Here is a 19,848-nt window from a genome sequence, read left to right as displayed (position 1 = left end):
AGGAAAAATGAATCTCGAATTGTGGACGAAATAGAGATCATCTTTCGTGATGAAAAATCTTCCGATTTTCCTCGGACTCGAGAAGCGATGAAGTAGTTGAATTTTATAAAATGAGGCCTCTTGTGTGGCCCCTGTTTAATCGTTTTTATTTCGAAGTTTTTGAAAAATTCAGAACGTACAGGAAAAAAATATAATATACACAAATTATATTAATTTGTCCTTTACGAAATCCCGCCGAAACCAAGGTGTCCATAAGGGCGCATTCACATCTTGGCAGAAAAGCAGAAAGCCAATCAGAACTCGCGCTGGTAATAAGCAGTGTGTAAGCAATACATTAGATAGGCGAAAAGTGAAAATTGTGACTACCAGCGCGAGTTCTGATTGGCTTCGGGTGGCCCCCGATTGACCACGTCGCCAATTGGCCAATTTAAAATAGAACTCTCTGATTGGTCAGTCGTTGCTAGTTACTCTAGGCACGGATCGATATAATTGGCTGTGGTCAACGGGACGCTCCCATTGGCTTTTGCTATCATTATATCGCGCATGCGCGGAAACGGGAGTTTATTTAAAGTCCTGTATTCATGCTAGAAATCAGCCCGAGAAATGTAATGACACTTGAGTCAGAAAATGGAAAGCACCCATTGATATCTACTATCTGGCGCTCGCATCGCATTGTTATGATTGCAGCGGGTGATTCCTCGCGCATGTCCATGGACGATTATTTTGACAAGTGAATCATATATCTCTATCAATTTAAAAGTGATTCCAAGCGTCTGTCAATGAGAGGACAGCGGGATCCATGGATTCCAATTAATAACGGTTCGTTACAATTGCTTGCGGAATCTTGGCAGTGCACCTGGACCGTGAGAAACATCCTCGTCTCGACCGTACAATCCTTGTTCTGAAATATGGCACTGACAAATATCTTGTTGCTCAGTCAGATAGCAGGCTACGTCGTAGCTCTCATCTTGTCCATCTGCATCATCGTGCCTATGAGCTTGCACCAGGATGAGTTTAGGTAAAGATGAGAGATGTATTTTCCAATTGACGCCAAACTATCATGTACTAAAATTTTTTTCTTCTTGCAGAGGACACTGTCTCCTGTTTTCGACTGGAATCTGGCAGGAGTCGGATGGCCAGTTCGTGGTGAACTGGGCATCACAGGCGTACTGCAATTATACGATATTCGTGGGCCTGATACTCCTCATAACATCGGCGATGCAGATCTATCGACTGTCCTTGCTCATGTATCGCAGTGAGGACAGTTCGTTTCTTTCCGCGTTTGTGGACGTCGTCACGTCAATCATCCTCACTACCATCACCCTGGTCGCGGCAATTATCGTTACTTTAGGCTTTATGACGTGGTGTCAATGTATGACAAAGAGATTCCCATCTTGTGAGCTGGCTGCTGGAAATGATATTGACAAGGCTGATGGTATCGATACATCTGGCTTTCATATCGAGCTCGGTGCTGCACAGTTTGGCATCTGGAGCAGTCTATCGATTTGGGTCGGTTTGTCGGTTTTCGCTGTCTTAAAAATGTTACGATATCATCAGTTGGAGAACATGAAGGTCTCTATGTATAGAGAGAGACAAAAATTGATAGAAGCCACTACAAGCGGCACTCAGGAGCAGGAACCGAGTTAAAATTCGGTAGCCTAGTTTTCGTTTCTCAGGGGTAATATGTTTGAGAATATATGTTTGTTAATTCTCAAGGATAAATAACACATTTATATAAACAGTTACAACATATAGTAATTTTTTATTAATTTTCAAACGCACAGAGTTAATGCAAGTGAAATAATATATTAATATAATGGATATTATTCTATAAACAAACTGATGCAGAATCGATTAGTTTTGCAAAAAGTAGGTTAAATTCTTTTTATTGAAAGGTCAAGATATATATATGTACAGCATAATATTTTTAAAATATACAAGCAGAGATTACAATCTTATTTCGATTGAACAAGTATTCTTCAATGAAATAATAAGAGTTAAAACAAGACTTTAATATAAAACACAAGGAGAAAAACGAGAACCAGGTGCAGAAAACGCGAATAAGTATCTTCATAAAAAATCTTTTAATTAAATATTTCAGTTTCTTGTCTAGAATATTTTCAATAATTGTTGAAAAATTTATTTGTATCATATATAGATATAATACAAGAATGAATAGTAAATACATGATATTATTAAGAATCTGTGTTTTATACTTGAAAATATTATTTCTTTAGCTTAATGTGTGACATTTTTGTAATATCTTATTGTTGGCTCAGTGAAATTCCTTGATGGAACTGATTGAAGGACTCGTCTTGTTCACATTTTGTTTAAATCGTGCTGGATTGCATGAACATCAAAGATGATTCCACATGGTTTTTATAAAATGTATTCGTTTACTACTCACTTTTGTACTATTTCTATGTGTGACACAAGTAATTCTGTAAACAATTATTTAAGATGGTCCAAAATGGAATCAAAATTTAATTAAGGATTTTTTACAAAGATATTTATTCGTACTGCTTTTTTATGCTTGGTTCTCATTAGCCCGTTTTTCTCTTATAAATTCTTTAGTAGTATTGCATCATATATTGTTCAAAGTTTCGATTTTCTATAACTTTAGATATATAAGATTTGTATAAAAATAGATGTTAATAATGTATATATTACAATGTATAAGTATTCCTATTTGTAATGAACAAATAGAAACATAGTCATAGTATAATATAATAAGTAACAAAAGTTAATGTATATACCTGCTTATTTTATATATTTCTCTTTATATTATTCTGATTCTATTTATATATAATGCATGAAGTCATTGGATTATTGTTTGAATATATAATTTGAAAGAGATATACAGTTGTTACAGGAGCCTAAATTTTAAAAAATTATATTAATATATATTTAAAAAATATTTAAATATATTTATATTACATATGAATTATAATTACATATATAAAAACTGCAATGTAATATATCAAAATTATATCCTGACCTAAGCTAATGTTATATCTAATCCTGAAAAATTTCAATATATAAATATTGCAAATATATCTTGCACGTTACAAATCATACATAAAAAAGATCAAATATAAATAAATGATCGAAATTGCGACGAGACTCGATTAAAAATTATTGTATTTGTCTTTGTATTTTTTTGCATACTCCGAGCATGCTTCTACGACTACCTGGTGGACATTTGGTTCTTTTAGGAACTTCGATTATCACAAAGGGCGAGACGTCAATTGGCATACATTCCAGTTTGAAGGTAGTTTCGTTCACACTTATTGTCCCATTGGGCGCGCAAGGACCGCCTGCGGTTTTGAGAGGATAACACGTACCATTGTACGGCACCACGCCGTCTTCCAAGCAAGGATTCTCCACGCAACGTGGCACTGCTTCGTCCTCGGGAAGAACGACGTAATTCTCAGATGGACAAGGACCTTGTCTGTAGGCCTCATGACAGGAATCGTTCAACGGAAAATACAAGAATCGTGGTTTACAATCGCACACCCAGGTGCTTTTTACACCGTCACCCGGATAAAGAAGCATGTTCTTCGGGCAACTGTCCGGTATCGACACGGGTATACGTTCCGTTATCACCTGCAAGAAAACGAGTATGTAAAGAAAGATATACAGCCCACTCTTCTGCATGAACTTTTTACACCAATATTTTTGTTACCGTGGAATTGCCGCCGCTGACGTGGGATATCTCTTCATCAATCGGAAATGTCAGCTCCTGGCCGGGTATCATCATATAATTGTACGTAAAAAGAACAATACCGATGTATAAGCACTTCATTTTTCCTATTGGACGAATCTGTACTGCCAAGAAAATACAGATATTTGTAAATGAAAAGTTGAAAAGCTACTGGCGATATAAAACTTCGCAATGCAAGTGCAAAGGTCAATCAGAGCTAATTGCGCATAAATATTTGCTGCTAATGATTATTTAAAAATCGTTAACGCATAAAGATATGAACGGCGCGCACAAACGTTTCTGATCTTCTTCGATGATAAACTAGAAAAAAAGAACGAAACACATATATATATACTCAAAGGAAAATACCCATTATAAACTATCAAAAGTTATCTAAATGACTATTAATGAGATATATATGAGTACAAATAAATTTATATACTAATTTATGTATCACAAGTTAGCTCTAATTGGCGCATTTCACATCGAGATTTAATGCAGGCGAATATGTAAATAATATGATAATTTCTTACAATGTTCTTGACAATAATATATCCTAGTTTCCGATAGAAATAGAAGGTACTGCGCGCGTGACAAGCGTGAGAATGAGATGTGAATTTGAAAGAGGTGTTTTAAGATTCTCTTAAATAATTATACTGAGCCGAAGTAACACAGCTATGATGTTTCAAGGCTAACCACTATTACACAAAAGAAAATGAAAGAGTGTGCCGACTTGAGCGATATTCCTCTTCCTATACCAGTTCTTTTAATACCAGTGCGTCTTTATGTAAGCAGCTGTACGTATAACTCATAAGAAAGCCATTTAATATTTACATATAAGAACAGTAAAGAAAGAGCAATTCTTGGGAATAATATACTTCTTGAAATCACGATTCAAAATAATCAAACCACATCAAAGTATGACTTAGATCAATATTGAAACGTAAATAATTTTTTTAATATAATATTTAATATAATATTATATTTAATATAATTCATATTTTTTAATTTCATATCGACGAGATGTAAAATATTATCTTTCTATAATTGAAATCCAAATTATTTAATAAGCTTACTAAGAATTTGCTCGAGCCGCGTGAACGCACTGTATACAATATTTCGCTGAATCAAACATAAAATATCTTGTAATACTTGAGTAATGAGAAAAGTAAAAACTTTTATTATCATATATTTACAAAAAAGTGTGTGATTCGGATCGTCCGTGGGGGAAAGAGAAAAAGACCGTGACATCGAAAGAGAGATCACTCATCTATCTCCAAGTTGTCTTCCAGTTTTGCAGTTTATTACTTCGATCTGTGCACTTAAATCGTTTATAGAAGCTAAAAATTATTCTTATGATAGATTTAAGCTGAGATTTAAATTGTCCTTAAAAAGTTCTATCATTTATCTTGGAAGTCGTCAAACTGTGTAACTCTTTAGCTGTTAGTTTGAGAGATTCCATAGTCTGGTATCTATTTATAACATAAAAAGAAAAGATATTTATAAGAATAGAAAGATATATATGAGAAAAAAATATTTGATTAAAACCAATGAACTTACTCCAATTTGACGTGATTCAATTGTAACGTACTTTTCTGCACGCTTCGAGCTTTAGGCTTCTACGACTACCCAATGGACAATTTCTTGAGGTAAAATTCGTTTCTACGATTTCATTGTAGATACGAATTTGAAAACATTCCAATTGGAAGGTTATTATGTTCACGTCAAATATCTAATCGGGCATGCAAGGGCCGCCTTTTGATTTGAGAAGAAAACACACACCATAATACGGCACCACGCCGTCTTCCAAGCAAGGATTCTCCACGAAACGTGGCGTTGTTTCGTTCTCGGGAAGAGCGAAATAACTCTTAGGTGGACAAGGACCTTGTCTGTAGGCCTCGTAGCAAGAATCGTTCAATGGGAAATACAAGAATCCTGGTTTACACTCACACATCCAGACGTTCCTTTCATCCAGATAAGGAGCCATGTTTTTCGGACAACGATGTTCTTCGTACGAATCCATCGACGACATGAGCATGCATTCCGTTATCCTCTGCATAAAAATGAGTATATAAGGAAGTGTATATAACTCTCTTAGTGAATTTTTATATTAATACTTTTATTACTTTTAATACTATTTAATACTATTTAATACTTTATATCATTACTTTTATTACCGTCCCATTGTCGATACTGATATAGGATGTTTCTTCTTTATCGGAAAGAATCTGACCAGATAACATCATATAGTTATACAAGAAGCGCAATACCAATATATAAGCACGTCATTTCTGTTATTAAACGAAACTGAGCCGATGAACTGTATTAAGAAGATTGAAAATACAAATACATTTACTTATAAATACAAATACATTTACTTATAAATAGGAAAAGGCTATTAGTTATATAAAACTTTGATATAAGTGCAAAGATCAAAGAGCCATTTATTTATCGTTAATTATTGTTTAAAAATAATCGCGCATAAAGATGTACATAAAGCGCATAAAGCAGTACATTAAGTATATACAGGAGCAGTAGTAGGAGAGGTGGGGAGAAGAATTTTTTGGAAAAAATACGATTCGGAATCACGATTGAAGATGATGAAATTTCTCGCATCAAGATAACATAATTAACACTAAAACGTAAATAATTTTTTTAAATAGATCTATTGATGTAAGGTATTATATCTTTCTATAATTGAAGCCCAAATTATTTAATAAGTTTACTAAAAGAATTTGCTCGACCAAGTTGTGTGAACGCACGATATACAATATTTCACTGAATCGAACACAGAATATCTTGTATTACTGGAGTATTGAGAAAAGTAAAAGCTTTTATTATCATATATTTACAAAAAAGTGTGTGATTCGGATTGTCCGTAGGGGGAGCAGAGAAAGGCCGTGACCTGGAGGGGATCATATATCTTCAAGTTGTCTTTCAGTTTTGCAGTTTATTACTTCGATCTGTGCACTTAAATCGTTTATAAAAGCTAAAAATTATTTTTATGATAGATTTAAATACTCCTTAAAAAATTCCATCATTTATGTTGGAGTGAAGTCACCAAACCGTATAACTCTTTAGCTATTAATCTGAGAGATGTCATAGTCTGGTATCTATTTATAACATAAAAAGAAAAGATATATACATGAGACAGGAAAATTATTTAAACTAAATATAACTATATTAAACTTTATAATTATTATACTTACTCTAATTGTGACGTGTTCGTACTTTTCTGCATACTCCGAATTTCAGGCTTCTACGACTACTACGTGGACAATTACTTGTGCGCGTATGGATAAAACTAAATAGCATAATACCTTCGCTACATTTCAGTTGGAAGGTAATTTCGTCCACATCCAATATCTCTCCGGGCTCGCAAGGGCCTAGTGTTTCGAGAAGATAACACGTGCCGTTATACGATACCATGCCGTCCTCCAAGCAAGGATTCTCCACGCAACGTGCCACTGTTTCGTTCTCGGGAAGAACCAAGTAATTTTTAGATGAACAAGGACCTTGTCTATAGGCCTTGTAGCAGGAATCGTTCAATGGGAAATACAAGAATGGTGAGTAACAGTCACACATCCAGATGTCCAATGCATCGTCAACCAAATAAAGAGACATGTTTTCCGAACAATGATGTTCTTTGTACGAATGCCTCGACGACCAAGGTATACGTTCCGTTATCCCCTGCATAAAAAGGAATAAAGAAAAGTGTATAATTCTTTTCGCAAATTTTTATATTAATATTTTTATTACCGTGCCATTGTCGATGTTGATATAGGATGTTTCTTCATCATCGGAAAGAACCTGGCCGGATATTATCATATTGTTGTACGTAAGAAGCACAATACCGATATATAAGCACTTCATTTCTGCTATTGAATGAAACTGTGCCGATCACGAACTGTGCTAAGTAGATTGAAAATACAAATATTTATAAATGGGAAAAGGCTACTTGTTATATAAAACGTTGATACAAATGCAAAAATTACTCAGAGAATTGCATATATTTGTTATTAATAATCATTTAAAAAACCATCACGCATAAAGATGTCATATGTTTTGATCCGTGTCAGCATAAATAAATAAATATATATGTATAGGAACATTAGAGCGAGAGGAATTCATCGGAAAAATACGATTCGAAATCACGATTGAAGATGATGAAATCTCTCGTACCAAGATGACATAATTAACACTGAAACGTAATTATTTTTAATAGATCTATTGACGATATAAAGTATTATCTTTCTATTTGGAAGTGCAAACTATTCAGCAAAAATTTGTCGTTTGTTTCTCATTAAGAATTTGTTCGATTTAACCATGTGAACGCACTATATACAATGTTTCGCGTTGAATCGAACATAAAATATCCTATAATACTCGAGTATTGAGAAAACTAAAAGCTTTTACTATCATATATTTACAAAAAAGTGATTCAGTTTGTCCGGGACAAAGGAAGATGATAAGGTGAGGAAATCATTCCTCTATTTTCAAATTTTCTTCCAGTTTTGCAGTTTATTATTTCGATCTGTGCACTTAAATCGTTTATAGAAGCTCAACATAATTTTTATAATATATTTAAGTCGAGATTTAAATTACTTAAAAATTCTATCATTTATGTTGGAGTGGAGTCATTAAGCCATGTAACTCTTTAGCTATTAGTTGAAGAGATTCCATAGTCTGGTATCTATTTATCACATAAAGAGAGAAAAAAAAATACACACACACACACACACACACACACACACACACACACACACACACACACACACACACACACACATATATATATATATATATATATATATATATATATATATATATATATATATATATATACACTCATGTATGTATATATGTATGGATATGTGTGCGCGCGCATACACACACACCCACATACATATATATACATATACATTTATGAGACAGAAAGATATTTAATTAAAACCATTGTACTCACCCTAATTTGACGTCACTCAATTAAGAATTGTGACGTGCTTGTACTTTTCTGCACACTTCTCCAGACTTCTACGACTACCCATTGGACACTTTCTTGAGGGAAAATGATCGATGACATCGTACACCATAAAAATTGGCATACATTTCAATTGGAAAGTCGTGTTTCGTTCATGTTTAACATTTCTACGAGCTTGTACGGGCCCATTTCTTCGAGGAGATAATACATCTCGGTACCATACCGTCCTCCAAGCAAAGATTCTCCACGCAACGTGGCACTGTTTCGTTCTCGGGAAGAACGAAATAATTCTTAGATGGACAGATTCTTAGACAACGACCTTGCCTGTAGGCCTCGTAGCAAGAATCGTTCAATGGGAAATACAGGAATTGTGGTTTACAATCGTACGTCGGGTGATTTTTACACCGTCACCGTCAAGAGGATAAAAAAGGATGTTTTTCGCACAACTGTCAGGTATCGACACGGGTATATGTTCTTCCATTATCACCTGCGCGAAAACAAGTAAAGAAAGATGTACAGCCCACTCTCCTTCGCGAACTTTTACATCAATACTTTTATTACCGTAAAATTGTCGCCGCTGACGAGGATCTCTTCATCAATCGGAAATGCCAGATCCTAGCCGGGTATCATCATATAAATGTACGTAACAAAGACAATACCGATATATAAGCACTTCATTTCTGCTGTTGGATAAATCTGCGCTGCTGAAAAAATACAGATATTCGTAAATAAAAAGGCTACTCGTGATATAAAATTTCGCGATACAAGTGCAAAGATCAATCAGAGCTAATTGCACATTTGTCATTAATGATATTTAAAAAACATTCGCGCATGAAGATATCATAAACGTCATAACGCGCATAAGCGTTTTGATATTTATTTCAAATCTTCTTCGATAATAAACTAGAAAAAAAGAGAACGAAATATACATATATACATATACTCCGAGGAAAATTCCCCCTTAAAAGTTAGCTTATCAAGTTATCTAAATGACTATTAATGCGATATAAGTAAAAATAAATTTATACTAAATTATATCCCAGCAAACACAGAATATTACGGCAACATTGCGGCAATATTACAACATTGCAGCAATGTTGCTACAATATTCTGTGTTTGCTGGGATATCACAAGCGCTCTAGTTGGCGCGATTTACATCGAGATTTAATGCAGACGGATATGCAAACATAATATGATAATTTTTTACAATGTTTTTGGCAATAATATCCTATTTTTTGATAGAAAAAGAAGGTACTGCGCGCGTGAGATGTGAACTTGAATGAAATATGCTTTAAGATTCTTTTAAATAATTATACTGAGTCGAAGTAACGCACCTATGATGTTTCAAGGCCACTATCAAACAAAAGAAAATGAAGGAATATACCAACTTGAGCAATAATCCTCTTCCTATACCAGTGCGTCTTTATGTAAGCATCTGTACGTATAACTCGTAAAAAAGCTATTTAATATTTACATACAGGAACAGAAAATGAACAGAAATTCTTGGGAAACATACACTTCTTGGAAGCACGATTCAAAATATTACAAGTGCCATAATTAAATCCCTTGCATCAAGGTGACTTAGACAAATACTGAAATGTAAATAGTTTTTCTTTTTAAATATAACTTATATTTAATATAATCCATATTTTTTAATCTATCGACGATCGACGAGATGTAAAATATTATCTTTCTATAATTAAAGTCCAAATTAATTAATAAGCTTATTAAAAGTATCTGCTCGACTTAGCCATGTGAACGCACTATATACAATATTTCGCAGAATCAAATATAGAAAATCTTGTAATACTTGAATATTAAGAAAAGTAAAAGCTTTAATGTATTATATCATATATTTACAAAAAAGTATGTGATTTGGATTGTCCGTGGGGGGGGGGGGGGGGGGGGGGCAGAGGAAAGCCGTGACCTACAGGGGAATCACTCATCTATCTTCAAGTTGTCTTCCAGTTTTGCAGTTTATTCGATCCATGCACTTAAATCGTTTATAGAAGTTAAAAATGATTCTTATGATAGATTTAAGCCGAGATTTAATTTCTCCTTAAAAAGTTCCATTATTTATGTTGGAGTGAAATCATCAAACTGTGTAACTCTTTAGCTGTTTGAGAGATTCCATAGTCTGATATCTATATATAACATAAAAAGAAAAGATATATAATATATATATATATATATATATATATATATATATATATATGAGATAGAAAAATATTTGATTAAAACCAATGAACTTACTCCAATTTGACGTGATTCAATTGTGACGTACTTTTATGCACGCTTCGCTCTTTAAGCTTCTACGACTACCCAATGGACAATATCTTGAGGGAAAATCATCAAAGAAACTAATGAGACCCGGAACATGCGGAAGAAATAGCATACATTTCAGTTGAAAGATCGTTACGTCCAGTTTCAATAAATAGGGTTTACAAGGGATGGTTTGGAGAGGATAACACGCATCATTGTACGGCACCAAGCCGTCTTGCAAGCAACGATTCTTCACACAACATGGCATTGTTTCGTTCTTGAGAAGAACGAGGTAATTCTGAGATGAACAAGGACCTTGTCTGTAGGGCTCGTAGCAGGAATCGGTCAATGGAAAATACAAGAATCCTCGTTTACAATCGCATATCCAGACGTCTATTCCTATATCAACTGGATAAAGTCTCATGTTTTTCGGACAACGATGTTTTACGTACGAATTCATCGACGACACAGGTACACATTCCGTTATCTTCTGCATAAAAATGAATATATAAGGAAATGTTTAATTCTCTTCTAAAATTTTTATATTAATACTTTTATTACCGTCCCATTGTTGATGCCGATATAGGATGTTTCTTCATCATCGGAAAGAACCTGGCTGGATATCATCATATAATTGTACGCAAAAAGCACAATACCGATATAGCACTTCATTTCTATTACTGAACGAAACTGAGCCGATAAATGGTATTAAGAAGATTGCATAAAGATGTACGTTTTAATCCGTTTAGCATTATATTACGTATATATACAGAAACAGTAGAGGGAAAAGTGGGGAGAGGAATTTATCGGAAAGATACGCTTCTCGGAAATTTTCACGATTCAAGATGAGGAAATCCCTCGTACCAAGAGGACATAATTAACACTGAAATATAAATAATTTTTTTATAGATTTATTGACGATGTAAAATATTATCTTTCTAAAGTTGAAATTTTGACCTTCTTCATTTTTACGAGATATAAATATTATCTTTTTATATTTTTGAAATCCAAACTATTTAGTAAGCTTATTAAGAATTTTTATCGACGTAATCACATGAACGCACTATAATGTTTAACTACAATGCTAAATCAAACATAGAATACCCTGTAATACTCGAGTATAGGAGAAAGTAAAAGCTTTTATTAATTGTAATCACATAATTACAAAAAAGTGTGATTGGAATTGTTCAGGAGGAAAGAAGACGATGAAGAAAGAGGATCACTCGTCTATCTTCAAGTTGTTACTTCGATATATGTGCACTTAAATATTTATAGAAGCTAAAAATTACTCTCTTGATATATTTAAGCTGAGATTTAAATTCCTTAAAAAGTTCCATCATTTATATGCTAGAGTAAAGTCACTTGTGTAACTCTTTGGCTATATACTATTATATACTAATTATATATTAATTTATATACTAATTTGTGTATCACAGGTTTGTACTAATTGGCGCGATTCACATCAAGATTTAATGCAGACGAATATTCAAACATAGTATGATAATTTCTTACAATGTTCTTGGCAATAATATCCTATTTTCCGATAGAAAAGAAAGTACTGCGCGCATGACAAGCGTGAGATGTGAATTTGAATATATATAGAAATATGTTTTAAAATTCTCTTAAATAATTATACTGAGTCGAAGTAATACACCTATGATGTTTCAAGGCTAACCACTATCAAACAAAAGAATATGAAAGATTATACCGACTTGAATAATGCTCTTCCTACCAGTTCTTCTAATACTAGTGCGTCTTTATGTAAGCATCTATACGTATAACTCGTGAGAACGCCGATTTCGGCGTAATTATTTTGAATCACGATTCAAAATAATTAAATCGCTTGCATCAAGGTGTGACTTAGACGAATACTCAAACGTAGTTTTTCTTTTTAAATAAAATTTATATTTAATATAATCCGTATTTTTTTAATCTGGTATCGACAAGATGTTAAATATTATCTTTCTATAACTGATGCCCAAATTATTTAATAAGCTTATTAAAAATTTGCTCGACCTAGCCGTGTGTATGCACTATATACAATATATCGCTGAATCCAACATCTTGTTAGAATATCTTGTAATACTCGAGTATTGAGAAAAGTAAAAGCTTTTATACATTATATCATATACTTACAAAAAGTGTGTGATTTGGATTGTCCCTGGAGAGAGGAGAGGAAGGCCGTGACGTGGAAGGAGATTATTCATCTATCTTCAATTTGTGTCTTCTAGTTTTGCAATTTATTACTTCGATTTGTGCACTTAAATTTATAGAAGCTAAAAATTATTCTTATGATAGATTTAATTAAGCCGAGATTTAAATTATCCTTAAAAAGTTCTATCATTTATCTTGGAGTAAAGTCAAACTGTGTAACTTTTTAGCTGTTAGTTTGAGAGATTCCATAGTCTAGTATCTATTTATAACATAAAAAGAAAAAATATATATTATATATATATATATATGAGATAGAAAAATATTTGATTAAAACCAATGTACTCACTCCAATTTGACGTGATTCAATTGTGATGTGCTTATACTTTTATGCACGTTCCGCTCTTTAGGCTTCTACGACTACCCGATGGACAATTTTTTATGGGAGTATTGATGAAAGAGGGATAAGCACTGACGATAGAGGGCCCCAAATAAGGAAGTGGCATACATATCAGTTGGAAGGTTGTTTCGTCCACGTCCAATGTTTCAATGGGACTGCCTCTACTACAAGGGCCGCCTATAGTTTTGAGATGATAACACGTACCATTGTACGGCACCATGCCGTCTTCCAAGCAAGGATTCTCCACGCAACGTGCCACTGTTTCGTTCTCGAGAAGAACGAGATAATTCTTAGATGAACAAGGACCTTGTTTGTAAGCCTCGTAGCAGGAATTGTCCAACGGGAAATACAAGAATCCTCGTTTACACTCGCATCTCCAGACGTCCATTGCATCGTCAACCGAATAAAGAGACATGTTTTTCGGACAATGATGTTCTTCGTACGAATCCCTCGACGACCAAGGTATACGTTCCGTTATCCCCTGCATAAAAACGAATAAAGAAAAGTGTATAATTCTTTTCGCAAATTTTTATATTAATATTTTTATTATACCGTGCCATTGTCGACGTTGATATAAGATGATTCGTCGTGGAAACGAAGCTGACCGAATATCATCATATAGTTGTACATAAGAAGCACAATACTGATATATAAGCACTTCATTTTTGTTATTAAACGAAACTGAGCCGATGAACGATACTAAGAAGATTGCATAAAGATGTACGTTTTGATCCGTTCAGCATCACATTAAGTATATATACAGAAACAGTAGAGGAAGAGTGGGGAGAGGAATTTATCGGAAAGATACGCTTCTCGGAAATTCTCACGATTCAAAATGAGAAAATCTCGCATCAAGATGACATAACTAACACTGAAACGTAAATAATTTTTTTTTAATAGATCTGTTGATGTAAAATCCCGGTAAGCAAAATGCGCGCAATTTGCCAGCAGATTGGCGACAGATTTCCACAAAAGTTGTTAGCAGATTGGCATCCGTTATGTCCGCAATAGGCTCACGATTTGCTAGCAAAACCTGCTCACAGAATCTGACAGCAGATTATTAGCAAAAACCGGATCTGCTAACATCACTTGATGTCAAATTGTCGGCAGAAACCGAGCAGGATCTGCGCGCGCGTAATCTGACGGCAGATTGGCAGCAGATCCCGAGCAGAATCTGCAGCTTCTGGTCATTCATATAAATAAGTAATATAAATACAATAAAATTAATTACTACAGATGTTAAATAAGACTATTATCGGCGAGTTACCGGTTAATTACAATTTTCTTCTAATACAACATATAATATGTAATATGTTATATCGTAGTTATATCTCACATAGTAAAGGACTCAATTTAATTAAATTAATAATAAAGTAAATGGTGAAAATAATTAAATTTAACTTATAAAACTTGAGATATAATTGATTTATGCCTGTTTCTACCAACGTCGTTTAACTTTAATCTTAGCTTAACTCACTCTTTGTCTCCTTCTAACTGTTCTTTTAGAAAGAGACAAAGAATGAGTTAAGCTAAGATTAAGTTAAACGACGTTGGTAGAAACAGGCATTAGAATTAAATTCTTCCTTTATGCTTCAAATAGGCAGTAAATGAATAATTATCCATTTATCCTATTGATTCCAATCAGTTTAATATTCTGAATCTTATCTGCTTGTATCACATATCAGAAATTAAAGTGATAGAAATAGTTACTATATTTTTGATCTTTTATTAATAATAGCGACTTTATATATATTTCTGACAGAAATTTGATTGCGAGAAAATACATCACATAGCGGTAAGCGAAGGAATTATCGAATCAAATGCAGATTGTTGCCAATTTGCCATCAGATCACGCATGCAAACCCTGTTCCACTTCTGCTGTCAATCTGCAGTCAAATTGCGCGCACGCAGATTCTGCTTGATTTCTGCCACCAATCTGCGTCAGATTCTGTGAGCAGACTCTGTTCGAGTTTTGACATCAATTTGTCAACTGGTAATAACAGCTTCAGTACCAAATTTGTAGCCGTTTTGCTAACATTAGTTGATAGCAGACACTTGGCATGATATGCTTTCTACAGACTTTGCTATCTGGGATATTATCTTTCTAAGATTGAAATTTTTAACTTTTTTTTAATAAAAATTTCAATTTTTATTGAAATTTTAGCTTTCTGAGCTATTTATTTAACTAAAAATTTGAATGATATGAATGTACATGTTTCAAGCATAGAATATCTTATAATATTCGAGTATCGGAAAAAGTAAAAACTTTTATTATTATAATCATATATTTACAGAAAGTGTATCATTGCTCGTTCAGGAGATAGAGAGAGAAAGAGAATCACTCATCTATCTTCATGTTATCTTCCAATTCTGCAGCTATTAATTCATTATGTACACTTGATTCGTTCATAGAAGCTAGGAAATTACTCTCATTATATTCAGGCCAGGATTTAAATTCCTTAAATAGTTCCACTATTTGTGCTGGAGTTAAGTCACCAAACTGTGTAAATATTGTATAGTCTTTAGCTATTAGTCTAATTCCACAGCCTGGTACCCATTTCCTAAACATAGAATACATAATTGTAATATAAAAAAATTATATATATATATATATGCATATCTACGACAGAAAAGTATTTGATCACAGTTATTATACTCACTCTAATTCAGGTATCACTCTGTTACAACGTTTCTGCATGTGATGTTTTACAAAATACGAAAACGTTATCCAATCTTCAAATGATAATTGCGAGTAAAGATCGATTCTTGGCTCAATTTTTACCACATTTATTTGCTCATAATCCTGCTTGGCCCATATACGACTTAAATTGTGTTTAGGTTTATTGTTTTTTCTTGGCCAAGGTAGGAAAGCATTTCTATTTAATGTTCCCAGAAGTTTATAATCGAACATTGTTTGAAATATCACTTTTGTATAAGTATACATTCTTTTGTTATCTATGTTACAACTACATTTCTATTTAAAGCATAATAAAAAGCCAAATTTTAATATAATCATCAAACATAAGATATTCTTTAAAAAAAGAAGAAAAATGAAATACTAACATTCCATAGAGATGGAGGTATCGCACAGTAGAAGACAGGTCTTCCACGAGTCATAAAGCAATTGCGTAATAGTAAACTTTGTATAAGATTATAAAAAAAATATTTGTTAGCTGTTGCACCAACTATCTGCATGGAAGTTTTGTCTTCCCATTTTTTATTTTCCACTCCTTGAAGTATCTGCTGTACCTGATTCTCATCTTTAAGTTTATAAAACAACTTGTAAATTGCAAAGAGATGAAAATTTCTCAAATCTAATCTTCCGGGATACATGTTATGGATTGCATTCAGTATTGGATGTAACTCCTTCTTTGTTTCATACAGATGAATCAATGGTACATCAGCTTTCAATAATTCTGTAGTCAACACACCGTAACCAGGACTCAACTCAGCAACAAAACATGTATTCTTTAAAAGATCATCTTTAATCAAAGAGACATATTTTGCAGCAGTATTTCTGTCAATGAAATATAATCCATCAACATCTGTCTTATATAATTTCAACTGATTTGTACAAACATTAATTATATCTGGATTAATTTTGCACACATGGTTAATAATATGGAGTGTCTCTTCATCATTCAATATAGATTTTGTTTTCGTCTTCTTTACTTTTGATTTTACTTCTTTTATCTTCTTCTCTGTAGAATCTTTATATTTGGCTTCTTTTACACAAGAGGTATCGCTGGTTGACGTCGAGCAATATACCTTCAAGATGTGCTTATTTCTTCCTGACAACCAGGAAGTTACTACTGTCATGAATCTTCTGCTCAACATTTTGCATCCAATTTACTATAAAACAAAAATGCAAAATTCAAGTGAAAGTATTAAGTATAACTCAACTAAAGTAATGATAGGAAGAAAAGAAATATCCTCTTTGAAATATCTGACATTTTAACAAATATTATAAAAATTAATTAGGAGGAATATTTTTCCTCAAAACTTTCCAAACGAAAGAAATTTTTTTTTTCTTTAGTTTTCAATTTTAAATGAAAGAGATAGTTGCATATCGGTTATTGAAATTGGTTAGGTTAGGTTTACCGTCAATATACAAAATACATTGTATAAAAAAGAACATTTCTTCTTAATCATAAATTCAATGTTGTCGATTGGCTGGTGATAACATTCGTGAAATTATTTCGAATCACATGTAATTTATTGAACAAAATCCAAACAAACTTATAAGAGATACACGGTATCCACACGTTATCTTTTAGAAATTAACCTTAACTTAACCTTAACTAGTGTTGTTCAGTATATGCTGTATAACCTAACCTCTAATTTCAACTTGTCCTGCTGTTTTGCCTGTCGTTATCTCTCTGGTTGTTATTATTTCGGATAGTATTACATAATTAAAAATTGTGCAATCGTAACGAAATTCCAAATTTTTAAAAAATTTGCTTATTTTTTGTCTCTTTTCCTTCTATATTCATTGAATTATGCATTAATTTCGATATGTTTTAAAAATAATAAAACTTCATTTAATATATTTTCTATTTTAAAATCTATGAAAAGTTTAGTTATTATTATTACATCGATTCAGATATATCAAAATTTAATTACAAGTAAGACCTATTTTTTATGCTTATTATTAGATAATTGTATTTATATTGCATATTAAATATATGCAATATGTATGATGTGTGTTTGTATACATATATTTTAAATATCATCTTTGAGTTTCAGGAAAGAAAACTGCTTATCAATAACACATTTCCATCATCATTATCATTATTATAATCATCTGTTCCAAGATTTTGTAAAATGGCTCAAAGTGCCGCTCTGTTGACACGCATTATGGCAACCTCTGTGTCTGCCACTGTACAAGCTGGTAAAATAATTCGAGATGTGTTGAATAAAGGCGGATTAAACATAGTAGAGAAGGGCAAAAATGATTTGCAAACAGAGGCGGATCGTTGCGCTCAACGATGCATCATAACTTCTCTGAGTTATCAATTTCCAAATATAACAATAATTGGAGAGGAAGAGCCATCCACTTGCGAGGTACCATCTGAATGGATCATCACGGAAGCGGATCAAGAGGTATTGCAAGTGAAGCTACCACCTCACCTGGAAGATGTTAATCCTAAGGATGTCTGCGTTTGGGTAGACCCTCTAGATGGTATTGATTTCTTAATTTAAATCTTGAAAAAAAGAATCCTTCATGTGACAAATAAAAATCATTTGTATCTCTGCTTTGTTTTATACACATTCTTGTATTCCAAGACATAAAATAATGAAAAACATGGATTATTCATGAAAGGACTCGCTTTGCAGGTACAGCGGAGTATACGCAAGGACTGGTAGAACACGTGACAGTATTGGTTGGTGTGGCGATTGGCAAGAGGGCAATTGGAGGCGTGATACATCAGCCGTATTATAAGAATGACGAAAACAGCACATATATCGAAAATGGTCGTACATTATGGGGTATCGATGGCGTGGGATTCGGAGGATTCGTGCCGAAACTACCTCCAGAGGGGAAGAGAATAATCACGACCACTCGGTACAGACGATTTTAATTTATTGTGATAATTTTATCACATCAAATACATTGTATTATCACCATTGTATTTTCAGCTCGCATTCCGACAGCATTGTCCAGAGTGCAATAAAGTCCTTAAATCCTGACGAAGTGGCGCGCGTAGGCGGCGCCGGACACAAGGTATTTACATGAGCGAATATTCATGATGATATCGATAATCTTCAAATTATTTGAGATATATATAATGCGACTAAATTGAATCGAAATATATATTTCTTCGCAGATAATTCTCCTGTTGGAGGGAAAAGCACACGCATATGTGTTTGCCAGTCGCGGGTGCAAAAGATGGGACACTTGCGCCCCTGAAGCTGTTCTTCATGCGATCGGTGGTGTCTTAACCGATCTTCATGGTGAACGCTATTTATATAATCGGGAAACGACGTATGCAAACACGAGAGGCGTGCTGGCCACCGCGCCTGGCCAGTCGCATCAGTGGTACTTGAATTGTATACCTGATGAAGTAAAGCAAAAGTTACAATAGGTAATATCGTGGCATAAATCGATGTGTTTTTTTAACTATTTCTTTGTCGAATATTCGGATATTTCTCACGTTTAACGATATTCGCATTTTTGCGCATCGGGAATTTTGATAATCATCCCGTGTGAACGCAAAACAAAAACATTCCCGTAATGACTTTATATTCTTCGGTGTTCTGATGTAAGGAAGGAAGTACAAAAATAACTTTATGTAATGTTATATAATAAAAGAAAAGAATTTTAGTTAAAAAAAAACTTAATCTTGATCA

The 19,848-nt window shown here is 33.4% G+C and overlaps 8 protein-coding genes, 1 long non-coding RNA gene and 1 pseudogene across 16 annotated transcripts; 3 read left to right on the top strand and 7 right to left on the bottom strand.

The window, feature by feature from the left end:
• Positions 1–617: 617 nt before the first annotated feature.
• LOC145962606 (transmembrane protein 179) lies at positions 618–5,198 on the top strand. Its single transcript, XM_083083812.1, has 2 exons — positions 618–1,018; positions 1,089–5,198. The coding sequence occupies exons 1-2, from the start codon at positions 909–911 to the stop codon at positions 1,645–1,647; spliced, it is 669 nt and encodes a 222-aa protein (XP_082939938.1). The 5' UTR covers positions 618–908; the 3' UTR covers positions 1,648–5,198.
• On the bottom strand, positions 2,903–4,502 carry LOC145962612 (uncharacterized). Of its 2 annotated transcripts, none has more exons than XM_083083818.1 (3): positions 4,237–4,502; positions 3,686–3,828; positions 2,903–3,606 (listed from the first exon to the last, which is right to left on the bottom strand). In XM_083083818.1, the coding sequence occupies exons 2-3, from the start codon at positions 3,803–3,805 to the stop codon at positions 3,136–3,138; spliced, it is 591 nt and encodes a 196-aa protein (XP_082939944.1). In that variant the 5' UTR covers positions 3,806–3,828; positions 4,237–4,502; the 3' UTR covers positions 2,903–3,135. The 2 variants fall into 2 exon arrangements, with proteins under 2 accessions (XP_082939944.1, XP_082939946.1); XM_083083820.1 differs by having other exon boundaries at positions 3,686–3,823.
• LOC145962613 (uncharacterized) lies at positions 3,812–6,020 on the bottom strand. Of its 2 annotated transcripts, none has more exons than XM_083083822.1 (5): positions 5,881–6,020; positions 5,486–5,756; positions 5,264–5,365; positions 4,900–5,175; positions 3,812–4,024 (listed from the first exon to the last, which is right to left on the bottom strand). In XM_083083822.1, exons 1-3 carry the CDS (start codon positions 5,947–5,949, stop codon positions 5,280–5,282), a joined length of 426 nt encoding a protein of 141 aa, XP_082939948.1. In that variant the 5' UTR covers positions 5,950–6,020; the 3' UTR covers positions 3,812–4,024; positions 4,900–5,175; positions 5,264–5,279. The 2 variants fall into 2 exon arrangements, with proteins under 2 accessions (XP_082939948.1, XP_082939947.1); XM_083083821.1 differs by having other exon boundaries at positions 3,813–4,024; positions 5,872–6,012.
• Positions 6,021–6,123: 103 nt separating this feature from the next.
• Positions 6,124–8,281, bottom strand: LOC145962610 (uncharacterized). Its single transcript, XM_083083815.1, has 3 exons — positions 7,463–8,281; positions 6,913–7,393; positions 6,124–6,816 (listed from the first exon to the last, which is right to left on the bottom strand). Exons 1-2 carry the CDS (start codon positions 7,574–7,576, stop codon positions 6,914–6,916), a joined length of 594 nt encoding a protein of 197 aa, XP_082939941.1. The 5' UTR covers positions 7,577–8,281; the 3' UTR covers positions 6,124–6,816; position 6,913.
• On the top strand, positions 7,929–14,021 carry LOC145962617 (uncharacterized). The gene is made up of 4 exons (XR_014435890.1): positions 7,929–10,121; positions 10,994–11,417; positions 11,533–11,675; positions 13,508–14,021. It is a non-coding gene; the product is annotated as an uncharacterized LOC145962617 (long non-coding RNA).
• Positions 8,376–14,184, bottom strand: LOC145962607 (uncharacterized). Of its 2 annotated transcripts, none has more exons than XM_083083814.1 (3): positions 14,050–14,184; positions 13,447–13,978; positions 8,376–8,396 (listed from the first exon to the last, which is right to left on the bottom strand). In XM_083083814.1, the coding sequence occupies exons 1-2, from the start codon at positions 14,158–14,160 to the stop codon at positions 13,478–13,480; spliced, it is 612 nt and encodes a 203-aa protein (XP_082939940.1). In that variant the 5' UTR covers positions 14,161–14,184; the 3' UTR covers positions 8,376–8,396; positions 13,447–13,477. The 2 variants fall into 2 exon arrangements, with proteins under 2 accessions (XP_082939940.1, XP_082939939.1); XM_083083813.1 differs by lacking the exon at positions 8,376–8,396 and adding an exon at positions 13,172–13,359.
• LOC145962614 (uncharacterized) lies at positions 8,670–9,761 on the bottom strand (annotated as a pseudogene). Its single transcript, XR_014435889.1, has 2 exons — positions 9,246–9,761; positions 8,670–9,171 (listed from the first exon to the last, which is right to left on the bottom strand). The product of XR_014435889.1 is annotated as an uncharacterized LOC145962614 (transcript).
• On the bottom strand, positions 10,185–11,842 carry LOC145962611 (uncharacterized). Of its 2 annotated transcripts, none has more exons than XM_083083817.1 (3): positions 11,508–11,842; positions 10,938–11,433; positions 10,185–10,828 (listed from the first exon to the last, which is right to left on the bottom strand). In XM_083083817.1, the coding sequence occupies exons 1-2, from the start codon at positions 11,616–11,618 to the stop codon at positions 10,954–10,956; spliced, it is 591 nt and encodes a 196-aa protein (XP_082939943.1). In that variant the 5' UTR covers positions 11,619–11,842; the 3' UTR covers positions 10,185–10,828; positions 10,938–10,953. The 2 variants fall into 2 exon arrangements, with proteins under 2 accessions (XP_082939943.1, XP_082939942.1); XM_083083816.1 differs by having other exon boundaries at positions 10,938–11,436; positions 11,508–11,824.
• A 46-nt stretch (positions 14,185–14,230) lies between the features above and the next one.
• On the bottom strand, positions 14,231–17,805 carry Mttfb2 (mitochondrial transcription factor B2). Of its 2 annotated transcripts, XM_083083807.1 has the most exons (5): positions 17,599–17,805; positions 16,561–17,349; positions 16,158–16,471; positions 15,790–16,058; positions 14,231–14,368 (listed from the first exon to the last, which is right to left on the bottom strand). In XM_083083807.1, the coding sequence occupies exons 2-4, from the start codon at positions 17,332–17,334 to the stop codon at positions 15,836–15,838; spliced, it is 1,311 nt and encodes a 436-aa protein (XP_082939933.1). In that variant the 5' UTR covers positions 17,335–17,349; positions 17,599–17,805; the 3' UTR covers positions 14,231–14,368; positions 15,790–15,835. The 2 variants fall into 2 exon arrangements, with proteins under 2 accessions (XP_082939933.1, XP_082939934.1); XM_083083808.1 differs by lacking the exon at positions 14,231–14,368 and having other exon boundaries at positions 15,745–16,058.
• On the top strand, positions 17,680–19,839 carry LOC145962604 (3'(2'),5'-bisphosphate nucleotidase 1). 2 transcript variants are annotated; one of them, XM_083083810.1, is made up of 5 exons: positions 17,680–18,122; positions 18,238–18,679; positions 18,835–19,063; positions 19,138–19,222; positions 19,326–19,839. In XM_083083810.1, exons 2-5 carry the CDS (start codon positions 18,322–18,324, stop codon positions 19,581–19,583), a joined length of 930 nt encoding a protein of 309 aa, XP_082939936.1. In that variant the 5' UTR covers positions 17,680–18,122; positions 18,238–18,321; the 3' UTR covers positions 19,584–19,839. The 2 variants fall into 2 exon arrangements, with proteins under 2 accessions (XP_082939936.1, XP_082939935.1); XM_083083809.1 differs by having other exon boundaries at positions 17,681–18,122; positions 18,244–18,679.
• The last annotated feature ends 9 nt before the right edge of the window (positions 19,840–19,848 follow it).

The sequence above is a fragment of the Camponotus vicinus genome, unplaced genomic scaffold, assembly GCF_025532165.1.
Source record: "Camponotus vicinus isolate PSW18456_S1 unplaced genomic scaffold, iyCamVici1.0 SCAF_12, whole genome shotgun sequence".
In the NCBI taxonomy this organism is placed as follows: Eukaryota; Metazoa; Arthropoda; class Insecta; order Hymenoptera; family Formicidae; genus Camponotus; species Camponotus vicinus.
The sequence above is the reverse complement of the archived record's forward strand: the minus strand, read 5'-3'. Positions and strand labels throughout refer to the sequence as shown.

What these genes read in the sequence shown, in the direction of transcription:
- LOC145962606 (XM_083083812.1), top strand. Translation starts at nt 909, where the DNA reads ATGGCACTGACAAATATCTTGTTGCTCAGTCAGATAGCAGGCTACGTC. An exon ending in TTGCACCAGGATGAGTTTAG is followed by an intron (nt 1,019 to 1,088) that starts GTAAAGATGAGA and finishes TTCTTCTTGCAG; the next exon opens with AGGACACTGTCTCCTGTTTT.
- LOC145962612 (XM_083083818.1), bottom strand. Translation starts at nt 3,805, where the DNA reads ATGAAGTGCTTATACATCGGTATTGTTCTTTTTACGTACAATTATATG. An exon ending in TCAGCGGCGGCAATTCCACG is followed by an intron (nt 3,607 to 3,685) that starts GTAACAAAAATA and finishes GTTTTCTTGCAG; the next exon opens with GTGATAACGGAACGTATACC.
- LOC145962613 (XM_083083821.1), bottom strand. Translation starts at nt 5,949, where the DNA reads ATGATGTTATCTGGTCAGATTCTTTCCGATAAAGAAGAAACATCCTAT. An exon ending in ACAATGGGACGGTAATAAAA is followed by an intron (nt 5,757 to 5,871) that starts GTAATGATATAA and finishes ATTTTTATGCAG; the next exon opens with AGGATAACGGAATGCATGCT. An exon ending in CGGCGTGGTGCCGTATTATG is followed by an intron (nt 5,366 to 5,485) that starts GTGTGTGTTTTC and finishes ATGAAATCGTAG; the next exon opens with AAACGAATTTTACCTCAAGA.
- LOC145962610 (XM_083083815.1), bottom strand. Translation starts at nt 7,576, where the DNA reads ATGAAGTGCTTATATATCGGTATTGTGCTTCTTACGTACAACAATATG. An exon ending in TCAACATCGACAATGGCACG is followed by an intron (nt 7,394 to 7,462) that starts GTAATAAAAATA and finishes CTTTTTATGCAG; the next exon opens with GGGATAACGGAACGTATACC.
- LOC145962611 (XM_083083816.1), bottom strand. Translation starts at nt 11,618, where the DNA reads ATGAAGTGCTATATCGGTATTGTGCTTTTTGCGTACAATTATATGATG. An exon ending in TCGGCATCAACAATGGGACG is followed by an intron (nt 11,437 to 11,507) that starts GTAATAAAAGTA and finishes ATTTTTATGCAG; the next exon opens with AAGATAACGGAATGTGTACC.
- LOC145962607 (XM_083083814.1), bottom strand. Translation starts at nt 14,160, where the DNA reads ATGAAGTGCTTATATATCAGTATTGTGCTTCTTATGTACAACTATATG. An exon ending in TCAACGTCGACAATGGCACG is followed by an intron (nt 13,979 to 14,049) that starts GTATAATAAAAA and finishes GTTTTTATGCAG; the next exon opens with GGGATAACGGAACGTATACC.
- Mttfb2 (XM_083083807.1), bottom strand. Translation starts at nt 17,334, where the DNA reads ATGTTGAGCAGAAGATTCATGACAGTAGTAACTTCCTGGTTGTCAGGA. An exon ending in TACCTCCATCTCTATGGAAT is followed by an intron (nt 16,472 to 16,560) that starts GTTAGTATTTCA and finishes TGCTTTAAATAG; the next exon opens with AAATGTAGTTGTAACATAGA. An exon ending in AGAGTGATACCTGAATTAGA is followed by an intron (nt 16,059 to 16,157) that starts GTGAGTATAATA and finishes TTCTATGTTTAG; the next exon opens with GAAATGGGTACCAGGCTGTG.
- LOC145962604 (XM_083083810.1), top strand. Translation starts at nt 18,322, where the DNA reads ATGGCTCAAAGTGCCGCTCTGTTGACACGCATTATGGCAACCTCTGTG. An exon ending in TTGGGTAGACCCTCTAGATG is followed by an intron (nt 18,680 to 18,834) that starts GTATTGATTTCT and finishes CTCGCTTTGCAG; the next exon opens with GTACAGCGGAGTATACGCAA. An exon ending in TAGGCGGCGCCGGACACAAG is followed by an intron (nt 19,223 to 19,325) that starts GTATTTACATGA and finishes ATTTCTTCGCAG; the next exon opens with ATAATTCTCCTGTTGGAGGG.